We start from the raw sequence: 17,410 nt of genomic DNA, 5'->3' as shown, positions 1-17,410 counted from the left end.
CCCCATAGCAAACAACTACTCTGAGCCTCTAGGCTTTTCCACTTTTCTCTGGCTCAACTTCCCTTCATCCATAGCAATGATCATTTAAGAAATAAACTTAAGTATCTTTTCTGGCAGAGAGATGTTTCAAAATGAGAGCAGTGTTAGCCAGAGTTACTATCCTAACGAGCCTTCAGGCTTGAAATCGACTCACCTGCCTGCCCTTGCTTCATTTCAAACCCACCCTTCCTGACCCAGGGAGTTACGAGGCCTTTGTTCTTGCCACCACTTCCTCCCCACCCTTCTCGTGGCCACTTGCTTTTTTGTGTCCCAGAATGTTGGGGCCCTTTGTTTTCTTACACGTATGTAGGCCAAATAGACCTGAACAGTGTTAATGATCATGCTGGCATGTGATGTGAAACACATAGAGAAGGATTCTCCGGTAGTTGCCATCCATTGGTTACTAAAAAATGGCAACAACATTTTGTGGTAATGGCAAGAATCCTGGTGACAAATGATAGGCCAGGTTTTTTTGTGGGGGAAATCAAACAACATTTTTCCTTGTTCCCTGTGCTTTAATTCTCCTTTACCTGCTGTTGGTATCCTGTAGGGCCTGCAGGTTTTAGAAATGGCTTTAGGTACCATCTACACCTAAAGATCATGTGGGGTAAATTCTGATGGGACCAAGGTGTTGGGGTGACCCCTGAATGAGAGAGTTGAGTCTGCTTAGGTAAGACCACATTTCTTGTATCAACTGTTTCCTAAAATTCCATTATTTTTCCATTGTGACTGTTTTTTTTTTTAATTTTTAAAAACACCCCCCTAAACCTATATGAAACTCTACCTCCATTGCCTGTTAAAATATGGCTTCACTGTAGGGGTAGGTGAGTAGGTTTCTAGGAAGATATTTGGTGGATGTAGCTCCCACCACTTTCCCCCAAAGGCATTGCGGTCCCCATTATCCAGAGGCATGACATTCCTATTATGGAGTAGAGTTGATTGATGTTATAGTGTTAGCTGTAATATCAGCTTTTGGAGATTAAAAAAATTGGTTATAAACAGTGTTGTATTTAAAGGAAAGCATACTCAGAGAGCTCTTGGCTGCATTGGTTATTGAGTCAGTAATACCAGTGATTGCTACCCAGCCGATCTTAATTGGTTTCTCTTCCCCCTTTAGAGTACCTTGTAGAGCTGAGAGAATATGGGCCTGTGTACTCCACATGGAGTGCGTTAGAGGGGGAGCTGGCTGAGCCCCTGGAGGGTGTGTCAGCCTGCATCGGCAACTGCTCTACAGCCTTGGAAGAGCTGACAGAGGACATGACAGAAGACTTTCTACCTGTGCTCAGGGAATATATTTTATACTCTGACTGCATGAAGGTAAGCTGACTCACTTCTTGTGCACTTAGGTACTTTCTTTGTTGTAGTCGTTAATCAAAAAGTAATTGATTATTGCCTATTTGCATGTGGTACAGATTTCCTTCTTCCTGGGTGGGCAGGATCAGAAATGTGGACTTGACCTCATGGACATGTGAAAAGAACACATGGTGAACCAAGTGTGTGAATTAAATGAAAGAAGAAAAGTTTAGAAGAGATTCTTATTAGTGTTCTCTGAGAGTTTGAGAATAGCATCTGCTGATTAAGAACAGTATGTTGTGGAAAAAGAGCAATTGGATAATTAGAGCTCTTGGAGGTTAAAATATGATGGCTGAAATAAAATTGAAAAGTAAAGTTGGAAGATGAGGCTTAGGAAATCTTGGAAAGTAAAACAAATTTTAAAAGTAGTTGGAGGGCTTCCCTGGTGGCGCAGTGGTTGGGAGTCCACCTGCCGATGCGGGGGATGCGGGTTCATGCCCCGGTCTGGGAGGATCCCTCATGCCGCAGGGCGGCTGGGCCCGTGAGCCATGGCCGCTGGACCTGCACATCCGGAGCCTGTGCTCCGCGGCGGGAGAGGCCACAACAGTGAGAGGCCCGCGTACTGCAAAAAAAAAAAAAAAAAAAAAAAAGGTAGCTGGAGAGAGGGCAGACAGCAGAAGCAAGAAGAAGAACTACAGTCCTATAGCCTGTGGAATGAAAACCACATTCACAGAAAGATAGACAAAATGAAAAGGCAGAGGACTATGTACCAGATGAAGGAACAAGATAAAGCCCCAAAACAACAAATGAAGTGGAGATAGGCAACCTTCCAGAAAAAGAATTTAGAATAACAAGAGTGAAGATGATCTAGGACCTCAGAAACAGAATGGAGGCAAAGATGGAGAAGATGCAAGAAATGTTTAACAAAGACCTAGAAGAATTAAAGAACAAACAAACATATGAACAATAGAGTAACTGAAATGAAAAGTACACTAGAAGGGATCAATAGCAGAGTGACTGAGGCAGAAGAACGGATAAGTGACCTGGAAGACAGAATGGTGGAGTTCACTGCCATGGAACAGAATAAAGAAAAAAGAACGAAAAGAAACGAAGACAGCCTAAGAGACCTCTGAGACGACATTAAATGCACCACATTCGCATTATAGGGCTCCCAGAAGAAGAGAGAGAGAAAGGACCCGAGAAAATATTTGAAGAGATTATAGTCGAAAACTTCCCTAACATGGGAAAGAAAATAGCCACCCAAGTCCAGAAACGCAGAGAGTCCCTGGCAGGGTAAACCCAGAGAGAAACATGCCAAGACACATAGTAATCAAATGGACAAAAATTAAAGACAAAGAAAAATTATTAAAAGCAACAAGGGAAAGACAACAAATATCATACAAGGGAACTCCCATAAGGTTAACAGCTGATTTCTCAGCAGAAACTCTACAAGCCAGAAGGGAGTGGCACAATATATTTAGAGTGATGAAAGGGAAGAACCTACAACCAAGAATACTCTACCTGGCAAGGATCTCATTCAGATTTGACAGAGAAATCAAAGGCTTTATAGGCAAGCAAAAGCTAAGAGAATTCAGCACCACCAAACCGTCTCTACAACAGATGTTAAAGGAACTCCTCTAAAGTGGGAAACACAAGAGAAGAAAAGGACCTACAAAAACAAACCCAAAACAATTTAGAAAATTGTAATAGGAACATACATGTCGATAATTACCTTAAACATGGATGGACTAAATGCTCCAACCAAAAGACACAGGCTTGCTGAATGGATACAAAAACAAGACCCACATATATGCTGTCTACAAGAGGCCCACTTCAGACCTAGGGACACATGCAGACTGAAAGTGAGGGGATGGAAAAAGGTATTCCATGCAAATGGAAGTCAAAAGAAAGCTGAAGTAGCAGTACTCATATCAGATAAAATAGACTTTAAAATAAAGAATGTTACAAGAGACAAGGAAGGACACTACATAATGATCAAGGGATCAATCCAAGAAGAAGATATAACAATTATAAACATATATGCACCCAACATGGGAGCACCTCAATACATAAGGCAACTGCTAACAGCTCTAAAAGAGGAAATTGACAGTAACACAATAATAGTGGGGGACTTTAACACCTCACTTACACCAATGTACAGATCATCCAGACAGAAAATTAATAAGGAAACACAAGCTTTAAATGACACAACAGACCAGATAGATTTAATTGATATTTATAGGACATTCCATCCGAAAACAGCAGATTACACTTCCTTCTCAAGTGCACACAGAACATTCACCAGGATAAATCACATCTTGGGTCACAAATCAAAACTCAGTAAATTTAAGAAAACTGAAATCATATCAAGCATCTTTTCTGACCACAGTGCTGTGAAATCAGAAATAAATTACAGGGAGAAAAATGTAAAAAACACAAACACATGGAGGATAAACAATACATTACTAAATAACCAAGAGATCACTGAAGAAATCAAAGAGGAAATCAAAAAATACCTAGAGACAAATGACAATGAAAACACAACGATCCAAAACCTATGGGATGCAGCAAAAGCAGTTCTAAGAGGGAAGTTTATAGCAATACAGTCGTACCTCAAAAAGCAAGAAAAATCTCAAACAATCTAACCTTACACCTAAAGAAACTAGAGGAAGTAGAACAAACAAAACCCAAAGTTAGTAGAGGGAAAGAAATCATAAAGATCAGAGCAGAAATAAATGAAATAGAAACAAAGAAAACAATATCAAAGATCAATAAAATTAACAGCTGGTTCTTTGAGAAGATAAACAAAATTGGTAAACCTTTTAGCCAGACTCTTCAAGAAAAAGAGGGAGAGGACTCAGATCAAAAAAATTAGAAATGAAAAAGGAGAAGTTACAACAAACACTGCAGAAATACAAAGCATCATAAGAGACTACTACAGACAACTCTATGCCAATAAAATGGACAGCCTGGAAGAAATGGATACATTCTTAGAAAAGTATAACCTTCCAAGACTGAACCAGGAAGAAATAGAAAATATGAACAGACCAATCACAAGCAATGAAATTGAAACTGTGATTAAAAATCTTCCAACAAACAAAAGTCCAGGACCAGATGGCTTCACAGGTGAATTCTATCAAACATTTAGAGAGAGCTAACACCCGTCCTTCTCAAACTCTTCCAAAAAATTGCAGAGGAAGGAACACTCCCAAAGTCATCCTATGAGGCCACCGTCATCCTATGAGGCCACCATCACCCTGATACCAAAACCAGGCAAAGATACTGCAAAAAAAGAAAATTACAGGCTAATATCAGTGATGAATATAGATGCAAAAATCCTCGACAAAATACTAGCAAACAGAATCCAACAGCACATTAAAAGGATCGTACACCATGATCAAGTGGGATTTATCCCAGGGATGCAAGGATTCTTCAATATACGCAAGTCAATCAATGTGATACACCATATTAACAAATTGAAGAATAAAAACCATATGATCATCTCAACAGATGCAGAAAAAGCTTTTGACAAAATTCAATACCCATTTATGATAAAACCTATCCAGAGGCTGGGCATAGAGGGAACCTACCTCAACATAATAAAGGCCATATATGACAAACCCACAGTAAACATCATTCTCAAGGGTGAAAACTGAAAGCATTTCCTCTAAGATCAGGAACAAGACAAGGATGTCCACCCTCTCCACTTTTATTCAACATAGGTTTGGAAGTCCTAGCCACAGCAATCAGAGAAGGAAAAGAAATAAAAAGAATCCAAATTAGAAAAGAAGAAGTAAAACTGTCACTGTTTGCAGATGACATGGTTTTATACATAGATAATCCTAAAGATGCCACCAGGAAACTACTAGAGCTAATCAATGAATTTGGTAAAGTTGCAGGACACAAAATTAATGCACAGAAATCTCTTGCATTCCTATACACTAACAACAGAAGATCAGAAAGAGAAATTAAGGAAACAATCCCATTCACCATTGTACCAAAAAGAATAAAATACCTAGGAATAAACCTACCTAAGGAGGTAAAAGACCTGTACTCAGAAAACTGTAAGACACTGATGAAAGAAATCAAAGATGACACAAATGGAGAGATACACCATGTTCTTGGAAGAATCAATATCGTGAAAATGACTATACTATCCAAAGCAATCTACAGATTCAGTGCCATCCCAATCAAATTACCAATGGCATTTTTTACAGAACTAGAACAAAAAATCTTAAAATTTGTATGGAGACACGAAAGATCCCAATTAGCCAATCCTGAGGGAAAAAAATGGAGCTGGAGGAATCAGACTCCCTGACTTCAGACTATACTACAAAGCTATAGTAATCAAGCCAGTATGGTACTAGCACAAAAACAGAAATATAGATCAATGGAACAGGATAGAAAGCCCAGAGATAAACCCACGCAGCTGTGGTCGCCTAATCTATGGCAAAGGAGGCAAGGATATAAAATAGAGAAAAGATACCTTCTTCAATAAGCGGTGCTGGGAAAACTGGTCAGCTATATGTAAAAGAATGAAATTAGAACACTCCCTAATACCATACACAAGAGTAAACTCAGAATGGATTAAAGTCTTACCTAAATGTAAGACCGGACATTATAAAACTCTTAGAGGAAAACATAGGAAGAACACTCTTTGACATAAATCACAGCAAGGTCTTTTTTGACCCACCTCCTAGAGTAATGGAAATAAAAACAAAAATAAACAAATGGGACCTAATGAAACTTAAAAGGTTTTGCACAGCAAAGGAAACTATAAACAAGATGAAAAGACAACCCTCAGAGTGGGAGAAAATATTTGCAAATGAATCAACGGACAAAAGATTAATCTCCAAAATATATAAACAGCTCATGCTGCTCAGTATCAAAAAAACAACGCAGTTCAAAAATGGAGAGAAGACCTAAATAGACATTTCTCCAAAGAAGACATACAGATGGCTAAGAAGCACGTGAAAAGCTCTCAGCACCACTAATTATTAGAGAAATGCAAATCAAAACCACAGTGAGGTGTCACCTCACACTGGTTAGAATGGGCATCATCAGAAAACATACAAACAGTGAATGCTGGAGAGGGTGTGGAGAAAAGGGAGCCCTCTTGCACTGTTGGTGGGAATGTAAATTGATACAGCCACTATGGAGAACAGTATGGAGGTTCCTTAAAAAACTAAAAATAGAATTACCATATGACCCAGCAATCCCACTACTGGGCATACACCCAGAGAAAAACCATAATTCAAAAAGACACATGCATCCCAGTGTTAACTGCAGCACTGTTTACAATAGCTAGGTCATGGAAGCACCCTTAATGCCCATCGACAGATGAATGGATAAAGAAGATGTGGTACATATATACAATGGAATATTACTCAGCCATTGGGTCATTTGTAGAGATGTGGATGGACCTAGAGACTGTCATACGGAGTGAAGTAAGTCAGAAAGAGAAAAACAAATACTGTATATTAATGCATATATGTGGAATCTAGAAAAATAGTACAGATGAACCAGTTTGCAAGGCAGAGGTAGAGACACAGATGTAGAGAACAAACATATGGACAACCAGGTTTCCCTGGTGGTGCACTGGTTAAGAATCCGCCTGCCAATGCAGGGGACACGGGTTTGAGCCCTGGTCTGGGAAGAGTCCACATGCTGTGGAGCAGCTAAGCCCGTGCACCACAACTACTGAACCTGTGCTCTAGAGCCCGTGAGCCACAACTACTGAGCCCGTGTGCCACAACTACTGAAGCCCACGTGCCTAGAGCCTGTGCTCCACAACAAGAGAAGCCACCGCAATGAGAAGCCCACACACTGCAACGAAGAGTAGCCCCTGCTTGCTGCAACTAGAGAACGTACGTGTGTAGCAACAAAGACCCAAAGCAGCCAAAAATAAAAAAAATTAAATAAATTTATATTTAAAAAAATTGTATGGACACCATGGGGGGAAGCGGGGGTGGGTGGTGGTGGTGGTGTGATGAACTGGGAGATTGGGATTGACATATATACACTACTATGTATAAAATAGATAACTAATAAGAACCTACTGTATAAAAAATAAAAGTAGTTGGAAAGTAGAACAAAAATGCAAAAATACTGAAAATGTGAAAGAATGATAAGAGACGTGGAGGGTTAATCTCAGAAGTTCAGCATCCAACTGATAGGAGTTCCTGATTGAGAGAACAGAGAAAACTGAGAGAAGGAAATTATGAAAGAAATAATACAAGAAAATCTCCCTAAGCTGAAGGCCGTTACAGGTTAATTACCCAGCAAAAGGAATGGACAGAGAACCAATGCAAAGCATATCATTGTAAAATTTTAGAACAAAAGTGGTAAGGATCAAATGCTTTAATGTCCACATTAGAAACTGCCCCAGTCTGCACTTAGACTGGTTGGAGAGCATAGCTTCTGGGGACTACTACGATTGTAGACAAGGTTCATCTTGTCTAACTTGCTCATTTTATAGATGAAGAAGCAGAGCCCCATGGGTAGATCTTTTCTCTGTTCCATGGCCCCAATTCTCATGAGCAGCCACCTTATATTTGTGTCTTTACTGTTGGCGAGAGAAACTGGATCAGTTCCTGCTTTTCAAAGCTGAGGCTCAAATTATCTTTCTCTAAGTATAATTGTGGCTGGGTACATTCTGTTCCCTTTGGAGGCAGAGAGAAAGCACCGAAAAAGGAGGGTCGTTATCAGGCCATGTGGAACAGATGAATAATGTTCAGGGAACAATGAGGACAGCTTGTACTGGAAAGATGGTTGAAGATGTGTATTCCAAAGTTGCTACGGAGTGAACAGTGCTTGAGAGAGAGGGGTACCAAAGTTACCCTCAGGCTCAAGACTCAAGTTAAGCACACTGTAGACATCTGCAGGTGAGCCCTTCTGTGGGCTCACATCCTATACACAATGTGTGTATAAAATGTAATTATGATAGTAACGGGCTGAGAGAGAACACGTTAGAGTCTTTAGCAAAGTTCTGGCAGTGCCTTTTGAGTACTGGCATCACTACGACCAGGCCAAAAGTTGGAGAATTTTTATTTAAGAAGATTAGGGCAGGGCCCTATACTTCATATCCCACACTGCCTCATTCATAGCAGGTAGTTGGCAGATACTGAAGTTGGCAGTGTGGTGCAGTTGGAACATTTACAGATATATAACTATTGTATGTCATGTATCTTTTTTTTTAACTTTTTATTTTATATTGGAGTATATAGTTGATTAACAGTGTTGTGATAGTTTCAGGTGTACAGCAAAGTGATTCAGTTTTACGTACACCTGTGTCTATTCTTTTTCAAAGTATAGGGAACTCTGCTCATTGTTATGTACCTTGTTATTTTTAAGAGAGTTTTATCTGCAAGTCAAAGAGCATGCTTATCTCAGAGGTCTTCGTGATGACTAGTGAGGTGAGAGTCAGAAGAGTGGTTGATAAGGTAAAGGCCAGTGTGAGTGGGGCCAGTTGAGCAAGGGAGCAGGTGGCAGGTGGGGAGGTCAAAGAGATAAGTAAAAGCCAGGACATACGGTAATATCTTAAAGGCCATGGTTGGTAAGAGTCTGGATTTTGTTCTTAGGAATAAAAGAGAAGCCAGTTAGTTTCCTGCAGGGAAATGACAGGGTACAGTTTTTACTTTAAGAAGACAGCTAGTGCTGCAGTATGGAGAATGGGTTGTTGGGCGGGGGACGGGGAGAGGAGGTCCGGAGACCATTAGGAGACTGTTGCAGGGAGCCAGGTGGCAGATAACTGAGGTGGTGGAGCTTGGAGAAGTGGGTGGATTTGGTGTATATTTTGTATGAAGGGCCAACTAGACTTGCTGCTGTATTAATGTGAAGTGAGAAATGGAGGAATTGAGGATGACTCCTGGGTTTTTGGCTTCAGCAACTGTGTTGATAGTGGTCCTGTTTAGTGAGATGAGGAAGTTTGGGGTGGAACAGATTGGGCAGTTGGGAATCAGGTTGTTTTGGCCATATTCAGTTAAGAAAATGCCTGTTAGTCATTAAAGTAGTGATGTCATGGCAGCTGGTTATGAGTTTAGAGTGGGAATAGAAATTTGGCAGTCATTTCTGTATAGACGGCGTTTAAATCTACGAGAGTCAGGGAGATTATCTGGTAAGGTGAGATCGAGGTAAATAGTCCAGGCCTGCTTCCTGAGGCATTGGCAATATTTAGTGGTCTAGCACCTAATTAGGGGGTGGAACAAGTAGGAAAGTAGCCTGAGAAGGAATGGTCAGTGTAGTAGGAGAAAAAGAGTAGAGGATGACCTTAGGGAAACCAAGAGAAGTGTTTTTAGAAAGAGCATGATAAATGGTGGCCATCGGATTTAATAATATGGAAGTCATTGCTGATCATGATTAGAGGTGTAAGATGTGGATGCAGAAGCTTGGGTTTGAGGACAGTTTGAGTTGGAGATAAATACTTTGAGCAATGTTCCAGGATTGCTGTTTTCAAATGCTGGTTATTTAATTGCCGGATGGTTTCTTCAGCCTGCCCACCTTTTCTCCTCAGAGGCCACAAGGCGGAGCTAATGAGTCAAGTGACTAGTCAGTGCTTTAGGTTGCCCACTTCTGGTGCCTTTCAAAAACCAAAAAGATTTTCTGGAAGATTGATTTCGGGGAGAAAAGTCCTCCTTCCTAAACAAAAGTGATTATGGACTGAGGGCCTGATTTCTTGAAAATGTGAAGAATCAGGATGTAGAAATGTACATGATGATCGCAAATGTTTTTAAAAATTAGAAAAGTATAAAAATGAAAACTCTGAGATTCTGAGTTAGGGCGGACTGGATATATATTGAAACTTCCTCTTTTTCATGAAACCAAAATGACACTAGAATGACTTTTTGTTAAAGGTATGCTTCCGCAAAGACAAAGAGCAGCAGGAAGGGAAACAATCACAGTACAGTGAGGAACTGAAAGCAAATTGAGAGGTGACAGGGACTCGGGTGACTCAAAGCCGCCTAAGCTGACGGTGGGGAAAGACTAAGAAGCCACCTGGTTTACACCAGGGACTCCTTCAAAATGGTCAAGAATTGGCAGCACCAAGTACCTTGGGACTGAGGGAAAGATGGAGTGAAAGAGAAGGATTAGTCAGGGGTCTGTTTCAGAAGCAGATAGAGCTTCCAATTCTGTCCTCCCTCCTCACACAGGGGCCACTATCGCTTTGCCACTCGGGCAAAACTGGAGGGTGATAAAAAAAAAAGAGAGGGTCTCTGGACCGAGAGCCGCCAGGCACAGTTAAAGGTGGTGGCTAAGATCCTAAAATCTAAAGCAAAAGGTTACTGAGATTCGAGATTCTTAGTCGTCTTCCTCTGCTTGGCTCTCAGCCTTATACCTTCCCTGCAAGCATTAAAAGAGCCTTTTGGAAAAATCCAAACAGGTTTTGGGAGAAGAGACTAGAATATACTGATATTGAGAAGGATGGGGGAATCTTCAATGAAATGACCCAGCAGAGTCCCTGTAGAGAACTGTCAGCAAGACCTCGAAGTCACAGAGCTTTCAACCAGTTTTTTAGTGTCTCCCTCTTAGGTGAGTGTGCAGATAAGGGTCGCCAGATATTTGAGGGAAGGTTCTAGTATGAGTATCAAGTAAATACAGAGAAGGAAAAACATAAAGCATCATTGAAGGAGAAGAAAACTTGCAGGAAAAAAAAAATCAGTATCTTCAGAAAGAGAAGAGATGTCACAGCCATAAAACAAGCATTTTTTAAAATCCAGAGAATAAACAAAGAGCTCATGGAAATGAAGATCATGATAGAAATGAAAAAACAAAGTCAATAGAAGAGTTAGCAGAAAAAGTTAAGGAAATCATTTTAAAGTGAGACAGAAAGACAGATGGAGGATTGGAGAGAAAAAGAATATAAAAGTGAGAGGGCCAGACCAAAATATTTCAGGTATCCAACATCTGAAAAACAGAAGTGCCAGGAAGAGACACAGAGAAGTGGGGAGCATCAAAGGAGTCATTCAAGAGAAAAGACTAAAAGTAAAGACAAAACGTGTTACTGGTTGTGCCTGAAAGATGAGATTGTGGGTGCTTATTCCCCCCTCCTCTACCTTTTTCTTTATTTTCCAAATTTTCTGTAACAAGTATTTTTTAAAACTAAGGCAAAATGTGTGGTTTTAGTATTACCAACATTGCCCTAGAAAATTTAACTCACAGGTTGTCTGTCATCAAAGAATGAATATGTAAAAAGAGCATGTTGAATGGGGCAACCTAAGTTCAGTCATTTAATCAGAAATTATGTCATCAGGACCAAGTTCAGACTAATTTTCCTCCCCATAGGAAAATGCTCTCCTAGAGGGGCACCCAAAGACAAGCCATAGGGCTATGTCGGGTGTCAGATTTCTTTTTAAATTATTATAAATTTTAAATATGGAAGTATATTTGACATATAATATATGTTTCCACATTTGTATACATTGCAAAACAATCACCAAAATAACTTTATTTACCCTGTGACCTTACAGAGTTAGTACTGTGTTATTGACTACTCTCCATGCTATACAGTACATCCCCATGACTTATTTTTATTTTTTAAATTTTATTTATTTTTGGCTGCATTGGGTCTTTGTTGCTGCGCATGGGCTTCCTCTAGTTGTGGCGAGCGGGGGCTACTCTTCGTTGCGGTGCGCGGGCTTCTCATTGCGGTGGCTTCTCTTGTTGCAGAGCATGGGCTCTAGTTGTGCGGGCTTCAGTAGTTGCAGCATGCGGGCTCAGTAGTTGTGGCACACAGGCCTTAGAGCGCGTGCAGGCTTCAGTAGTTGTGGCTCGCGGTCTCTAGAGCACAGGCTCAGTAGTCGTGGCGCACGGGCTTAGTGGATCTGCAGCATGTGGGATTTTCCCAGACCAGGTAGGTATTGAACCCGTGTCACCTGCATTGGCAGGCGGGTTCTTAACCGCTGTGCCACCAGGGAAGTCCACTTACTTATTTTATACCTGGAAGTTTGTACCTCTTGATACGTTTCACCCATTTTGTAACCCTCCTAACCCTTCTTCCCTCTGGCAACCACCCATCTTTTCTCTGTATCTGTGAGTCTGGGTTTTGTTTGGTTTTGGGTGTTTGATTATTTATTCTCATTTGAGCTTCTTTATTACGGAACCCTCATTATTCTACACAAATTCCTCCTGGGTCTTTTGGGCTGTCAGCCCTTGGCGCACCAGAATACAAGCCATTCTGTACTGTCAACCCTGCATCCTAATGTCCCTCTTACAGAAAGACTTGAAGCTTAAAAACCTTCCGGACCTGTGGAGGCTTTTTGGTAGCTGCTGACCATTTGCATTGGGGCTGTTTTTGGCTGCTCTCTCCTCCTCCTCCACGTTTGTGAGCCGACAGCCTCCTCAGGGGGAGACGTGAGCATGAGCTCTGGGGGTGGAGACTTTCCTGTTCCCTGGATGTTGGACTTTCTATTGATACTGACCATTGTGGCACGTTCTTGGAGAAAATCCAGTGCAGATGTTGAGAGCCAAAACACAGAATGTATCTGTGATTGAACTTCCAAACACTTCTGTTTAATGGCTGTTATTAGTTTGTAAAGTAAACATTTTGGATGACAGGTGTTATGTTTCCATTGCTTAACTTTTTTATCATGGAAAAATTCAAACATATCCAAAAGTAGGGTGGAAGTATAACCGTCCCCCACGTACCCATCAGCCGGCTGCAACAGTCGCCCACTCACGGTCCATCTTGTTCTAGCTCTCCTCCCCCTGCTCCCAGCCCCCGCCCCCTGGGTTATTTTAAAGCAAATCCCAGGCATCACCTCACTTCATACAAAAATACATATCTCTGAAATGCAAACATTCTTTTAAAAAAGAAAAAGGACCACATTATTATCACACCTAAACAAATTTTTTCCCCTTAATATTTCCTCAAATATCCAGTTAGTGTTCAATTTCCCCAGTTGTCTCAGACACTGTTTTTATAATTTTTTTCCCAAATTGGGATATAAATAAAATCCATACATTGCTTGAAATATTGTTTTAATATTTTAGAAATCCCTCCCCCTCTGTTTTTCCTTGCAATTTATTTATTAAAGAAACAAGTCATTTTTTTCCTCTGCATTTGAAAAGAAGGGTAGCGAAGTTACAGATTACTAGGATCATTTTGAAATTGTGATGAAATGCTCTACATTAAAAAATATATATAGCGTTTGAGAGAAATGTATTCTGTGTCTCTAATTAAAAGTCACCTCTCGGGCTTCCCTGGTGGCACAGTGGTTGAGCATCCACCTGCCAATGCAGGGGACACGGGTTCGAGCCCTGGTCCGGGAAGATCCCACGTGCCGCGGAGCGGCTGGGCCCGTGCGCCACAACTGCTGAGCCTGTGCTCTAGAGCCCGCCTGCCACAACTAATGAAGCCCTCGGGCGTAGAGCCCGTGCTCCGCAGCGGGAGAGGGCGCCGCAATGAGAAGCCGGTGCACCACAACGAGGAGTAGCCCCCGCTCCCTGCAGCTGGGGAAAGCCCGCATGCAGTAACGAAGACCCAACTCAGCCAAAAATAAATAAAAGAAAATAAATTTATTAAAAAAAAAAAAGTCACCTCTCATTGAGGTCCTCCCTGGCCACCCAGTGTACAATTCGTTATCTCCCAAACCCTCAGTGCTTTACCTCCTCCTTTCCTATTTTATCTTTCCTCCTGGACACCTAGCACTGCCTTACACGCGCTATATTGTTACATTTTACTTGTGTGTTATCTGCCTCCCCTCTAGAATGTAAGCTCCAGGTGGGCAGGGGTTTTGTGTGTTTTGCTCTCTGCTGTATCCCCAGCACTTGGGTAAGTGAATGAAAGAATGTTAAGGCAAGGCAGAAACAGGGTGAGTATGGCTGTGTAGGGCGGGGCAGGGGCATGCAGAGTGGAACGCAAGTATCTCCACGCCCCTCACCTTGTTGATTTCTGGTATCCACTAGAATCAGAGATCCCTACAGATCTCTGTGAGCTCAGATGACAAATGTCTTTTGCTTGTCACTCAGTGACAGAAGAGCCTCTCTGCAGATGCTGACACAGTGGCTTGGCCCTTTCACTCCATCGTAGGCTCAGGCCCCCTCAACCGGAGTCTAGTCTGGCCAGGTTAGTCTGCAGAATCTGTGCTGTTTCGGCTGGGAGGGCAGTCCCTACAGACCATCGACCGTGCTGTTCAAAGGTGCTCCCAGCGAGGATGGTAGTCTCCACAGTTTATCTTGATTCAGAACAGGTTTCCCAGCCTTTAGCCTTTAGCCTGGTTGGATGGCAGGCAGGCTGGGAAACCACGCTCTGCCCTGGAACGCGGCAGGAGAAGCCTGAGTGAGTCACCACCGTGCTCTTAGCCAGCAGTGTGGCCTCAACCAGGTCCCTCCACGGTGCCTTAGTGTTCTTGCCTGTAGAATGGCGGTGGCATCCTTTCACTGCCGCAGGGTCGTTGTGAGCTTTTGTTCTTGTTGGGAGTTTTTTCCGCTGTCCACTGAGGCAGGGATGTTAGCCCAAATCCTCCAGTCAGGCTTCATGAGAAGGCAGTGTCTGGTTGCTCCAGGCGAGGCTGGGATTGCAGTGGCTGAGGAGACAAAGCCCTTACCTCTCCTCTGGGCCAAGGAAGGCACGGTCCCAGTAGTGGGAGGGGGTGTGTGTGGCTGAATCTTGGGGCCCCCTTGCCTACTTTGGGGGTAGGGAGAGGAGATGCATTTAGCTGAGTGGAGCTGACAGGGCTCCTCTCACCATCCCTCCCTGCCTGGGGGCCTGGGCAAACTCTACAGAGAGACTTGGAGCAGAACTGGGGACAGGAGGCCCCAGGAACTTCTCTGCAGATGCTGACAAGTATCTTGGCCCTTTCACTCCATTGTAGGCTCCGGCCCCCTCAACCACAGGCTAGTGTGGCCAGGTTTATCGGCAGAATCTGCTGTTTTGGGTGGGAGGCTAGTCCCTGCAGACATTTACCATCTGAGCTTCTCACAGAGATCTATAGGGGTCTCTGATTCTAGTGGATACCAGAAATCAACAAGGTGAGGGCCGTGGAGATACTTGTGTTCCACTCTGCATAACCCTGCCCCGCCCTACACAGCCATCCTCACCCTGTTTCTGCCTTGCCTTAACATTCCTTCATTCTCTTACCCAAGTGCTGGGGATACAGCAGAGAGCAAAACACACACAGCTGTGCTGTGTTCCAAGGTATTCTTTTAAGAGCATTTCTAGCTTTGGTTGTGAGGTTCTTGCCACACTGACAGGGGTGTGTCACTGGAACAACTCATCCTAGTTCCTGGAACCCTGTTCCTAGCCTGGATGTGCGCTTTTCCCAGTAAGATGTGAGGCGTCCTGTGAAGGGAGTCCATGGCATGGATTCTAGGTGCCCCTGGCCCCGAGGGAACCATATTTGTGTCTCCATGGAGAGCAGCTAGTGCTGACACCAGACCAGTAGATTTAGAGTGCTTTCGGCTCTGTGAAATCCAGAAAGGACCCCTGTTTTTTTGTTGTATTTTTTTACTTTATTGATTTGTTCTGTTCAGTATGGCAGCCCCTTGCCATAGGTGGCTATTTCAGTTAAATATTTATTTATTTAATTTTATTTTTGGCTGTGTCGGGTCTTAGTTGTGGTGTGCGGGCTTCTCTCTCGTTGTGGCATGCAGGCTCCAGAGCGTGCGGGCTCTGTAGTTGTGGCTCACAGGTTCCAGAGCACACGGGCTCGGTAGTTGCAGCACGCAGCCTCACTCATTGTGGCTCACGGGCTCAGTAGTTGTGGCGTGTGGGCTTAGTTGCCCCGTGGCCTGTGGGATCTTAGTTCCCCGACCGGGGATCGAACCCACATCCGCTGCATTGGAAGGCAGATTCTTAACCACTGGACCACCAGGGAAGTCCTGTTATTTCAGTTTAATCAAATTAGGTAAAATTAATAAAAATTTAAATCCAGTTCCTCAGTCACACCAGCCACGTTTCAAGAGCTCAGTCGGCACGTGGGGCGAGCAGCCGCTGTACTGGGTAGTGCAGATCATGGAACGTTTCCATCACAACACAACGTTCTATGAACAGCACCATCAGGGTTCCTGCTCAGAGGCTGATGAGTGTGGGGAGGTAACTTCAGAGCGCCGAAGAGAATGCTGAGTGACAAACAATGAAAAGGGAAGCTATTGCAAGTTTTACTTCATGTTCTTCTAGTGGTGAAACACTTTTCCAAGTAAATACTTACTTAGGGGAGACTTGAGGTTCCCCATGCTGACGCCTTCCATTAGAAGCGTCAGAGCGTTGTCAGTGATTCAGTCACTCATCACCTTTTAGCACGTGCTAGGGACACAGGGTGTCCACTTCTTTAGCCAAGGAATGGCTCCTTCCTGCCCGGACTCCATGCTCTGCCAGAGAGCGTGAGATTCGAAGCTCTCATAGCAGTTTGTGTCTTCTGAGTTAGTGGCAAAGAAAGTTCTTATTACTCTTGCTTTGTCACTTGTGGTTCTACTAAAAGAAGAAAAAAGAAACCCTGGGATGAAACCGATACTTTTCTGTTCTACCTGGTGAGGTCTTAGCGGCAGAGCCAGGAGCAGATGAGGCGAGGGAGGCGCCCAGGGCACAGATTTAGGGAAACACACTCAGGTGCCAACCTTGAACTTGCACAGGGCCCAAGACTGAGTGTCTCCTTAAATTTTGCATCCTGGGTGCCTGGCTTGCCTCCGCCTTGTTCCACCCAGCCTGGCTCCCATCACCGCTCACTCTGGCGGGCTCTCTGCATGGTTGCAGGGCTTCTGGCCTCGTCCGTGGCGCTCTGAGCACAGGCAGCCTCCTACCGTGTCTGAACCTCTCCCTTAGCTGGAACCCCTCAAATGCGAGCTGTATCTCTTTGCTCTTTGCATAACTGGCCCAGAGTGGAGGACAGATAAGTAGCCAGTAATGATCAATGAGCAACTCAGTCCACCAGGGGTCAACTCAGTGTTAAAGAGACAAGAACTCTCGTGACTTAGACTTTCTCATTAACGGTTCAGAGAACGTCCCGCCTTGTCACCTGCCAGGCTCCACGTCTTGGCACAGCTGAGTTCTCCCTGTGCGCATGCCTGCTGGTGGGCACCGCTCCCCCTACCTCGCCCTTTCCCAGGCCTCTGTCGCTTTCAGCGTCAGGCTGAGTTACCGTGC

At 43.3% G+C, this 17,410-nt stretch overlaps 1 protein-coding gene across 6 annotated transcripts in view; it reads left to right on the top strand.

Annotated features, from left to right (window-relative positions):
• Window positions 1-17,410, top strand: part of SNX30 (sorting nexin family member 30) — a 135,230-nt gene that overhangs the window by 72,927 nt on the left and 44,893 nt on the right. For all 6 annotated transcript variants that reach the window (XR_004350325.1, XR_004350326.1, XR_004350327.1 and 3 more), the window contains one exon: window positions 1,157-1,356. Coding sequence is in view for 2 of the 6 variants with exons in the window: in XM_032634610.1 (XP_032490501.1) it covers window positions 1,157-1,356 (200 nt within the window). In the remaining 4 variants the exon portion in view is untranslated. The remainder of the gene's footprint in view (window positions 1-1,156; window positions 1,357-17,410) is intronic.

This window comes from Phocoena sinus, chromosome 6 (assembly GCF_008692025.1).
Source record: "Phocoena sinus isolate mPhoSin1 chromosome 6, mPhoSin1.pri, whole genome shotgun sequence".
Taxonomy (NCBI): Eukaryota; Metazoa; Chordata; class Mammalia; order Artiodactyla; family Phocoenidae; genus Phocoena; species Phocoena sinus.
Note: the sequence above shows the minus strand (reverse complement) of the source record. Positions and strands in the feature narration are given on the sequence as shown.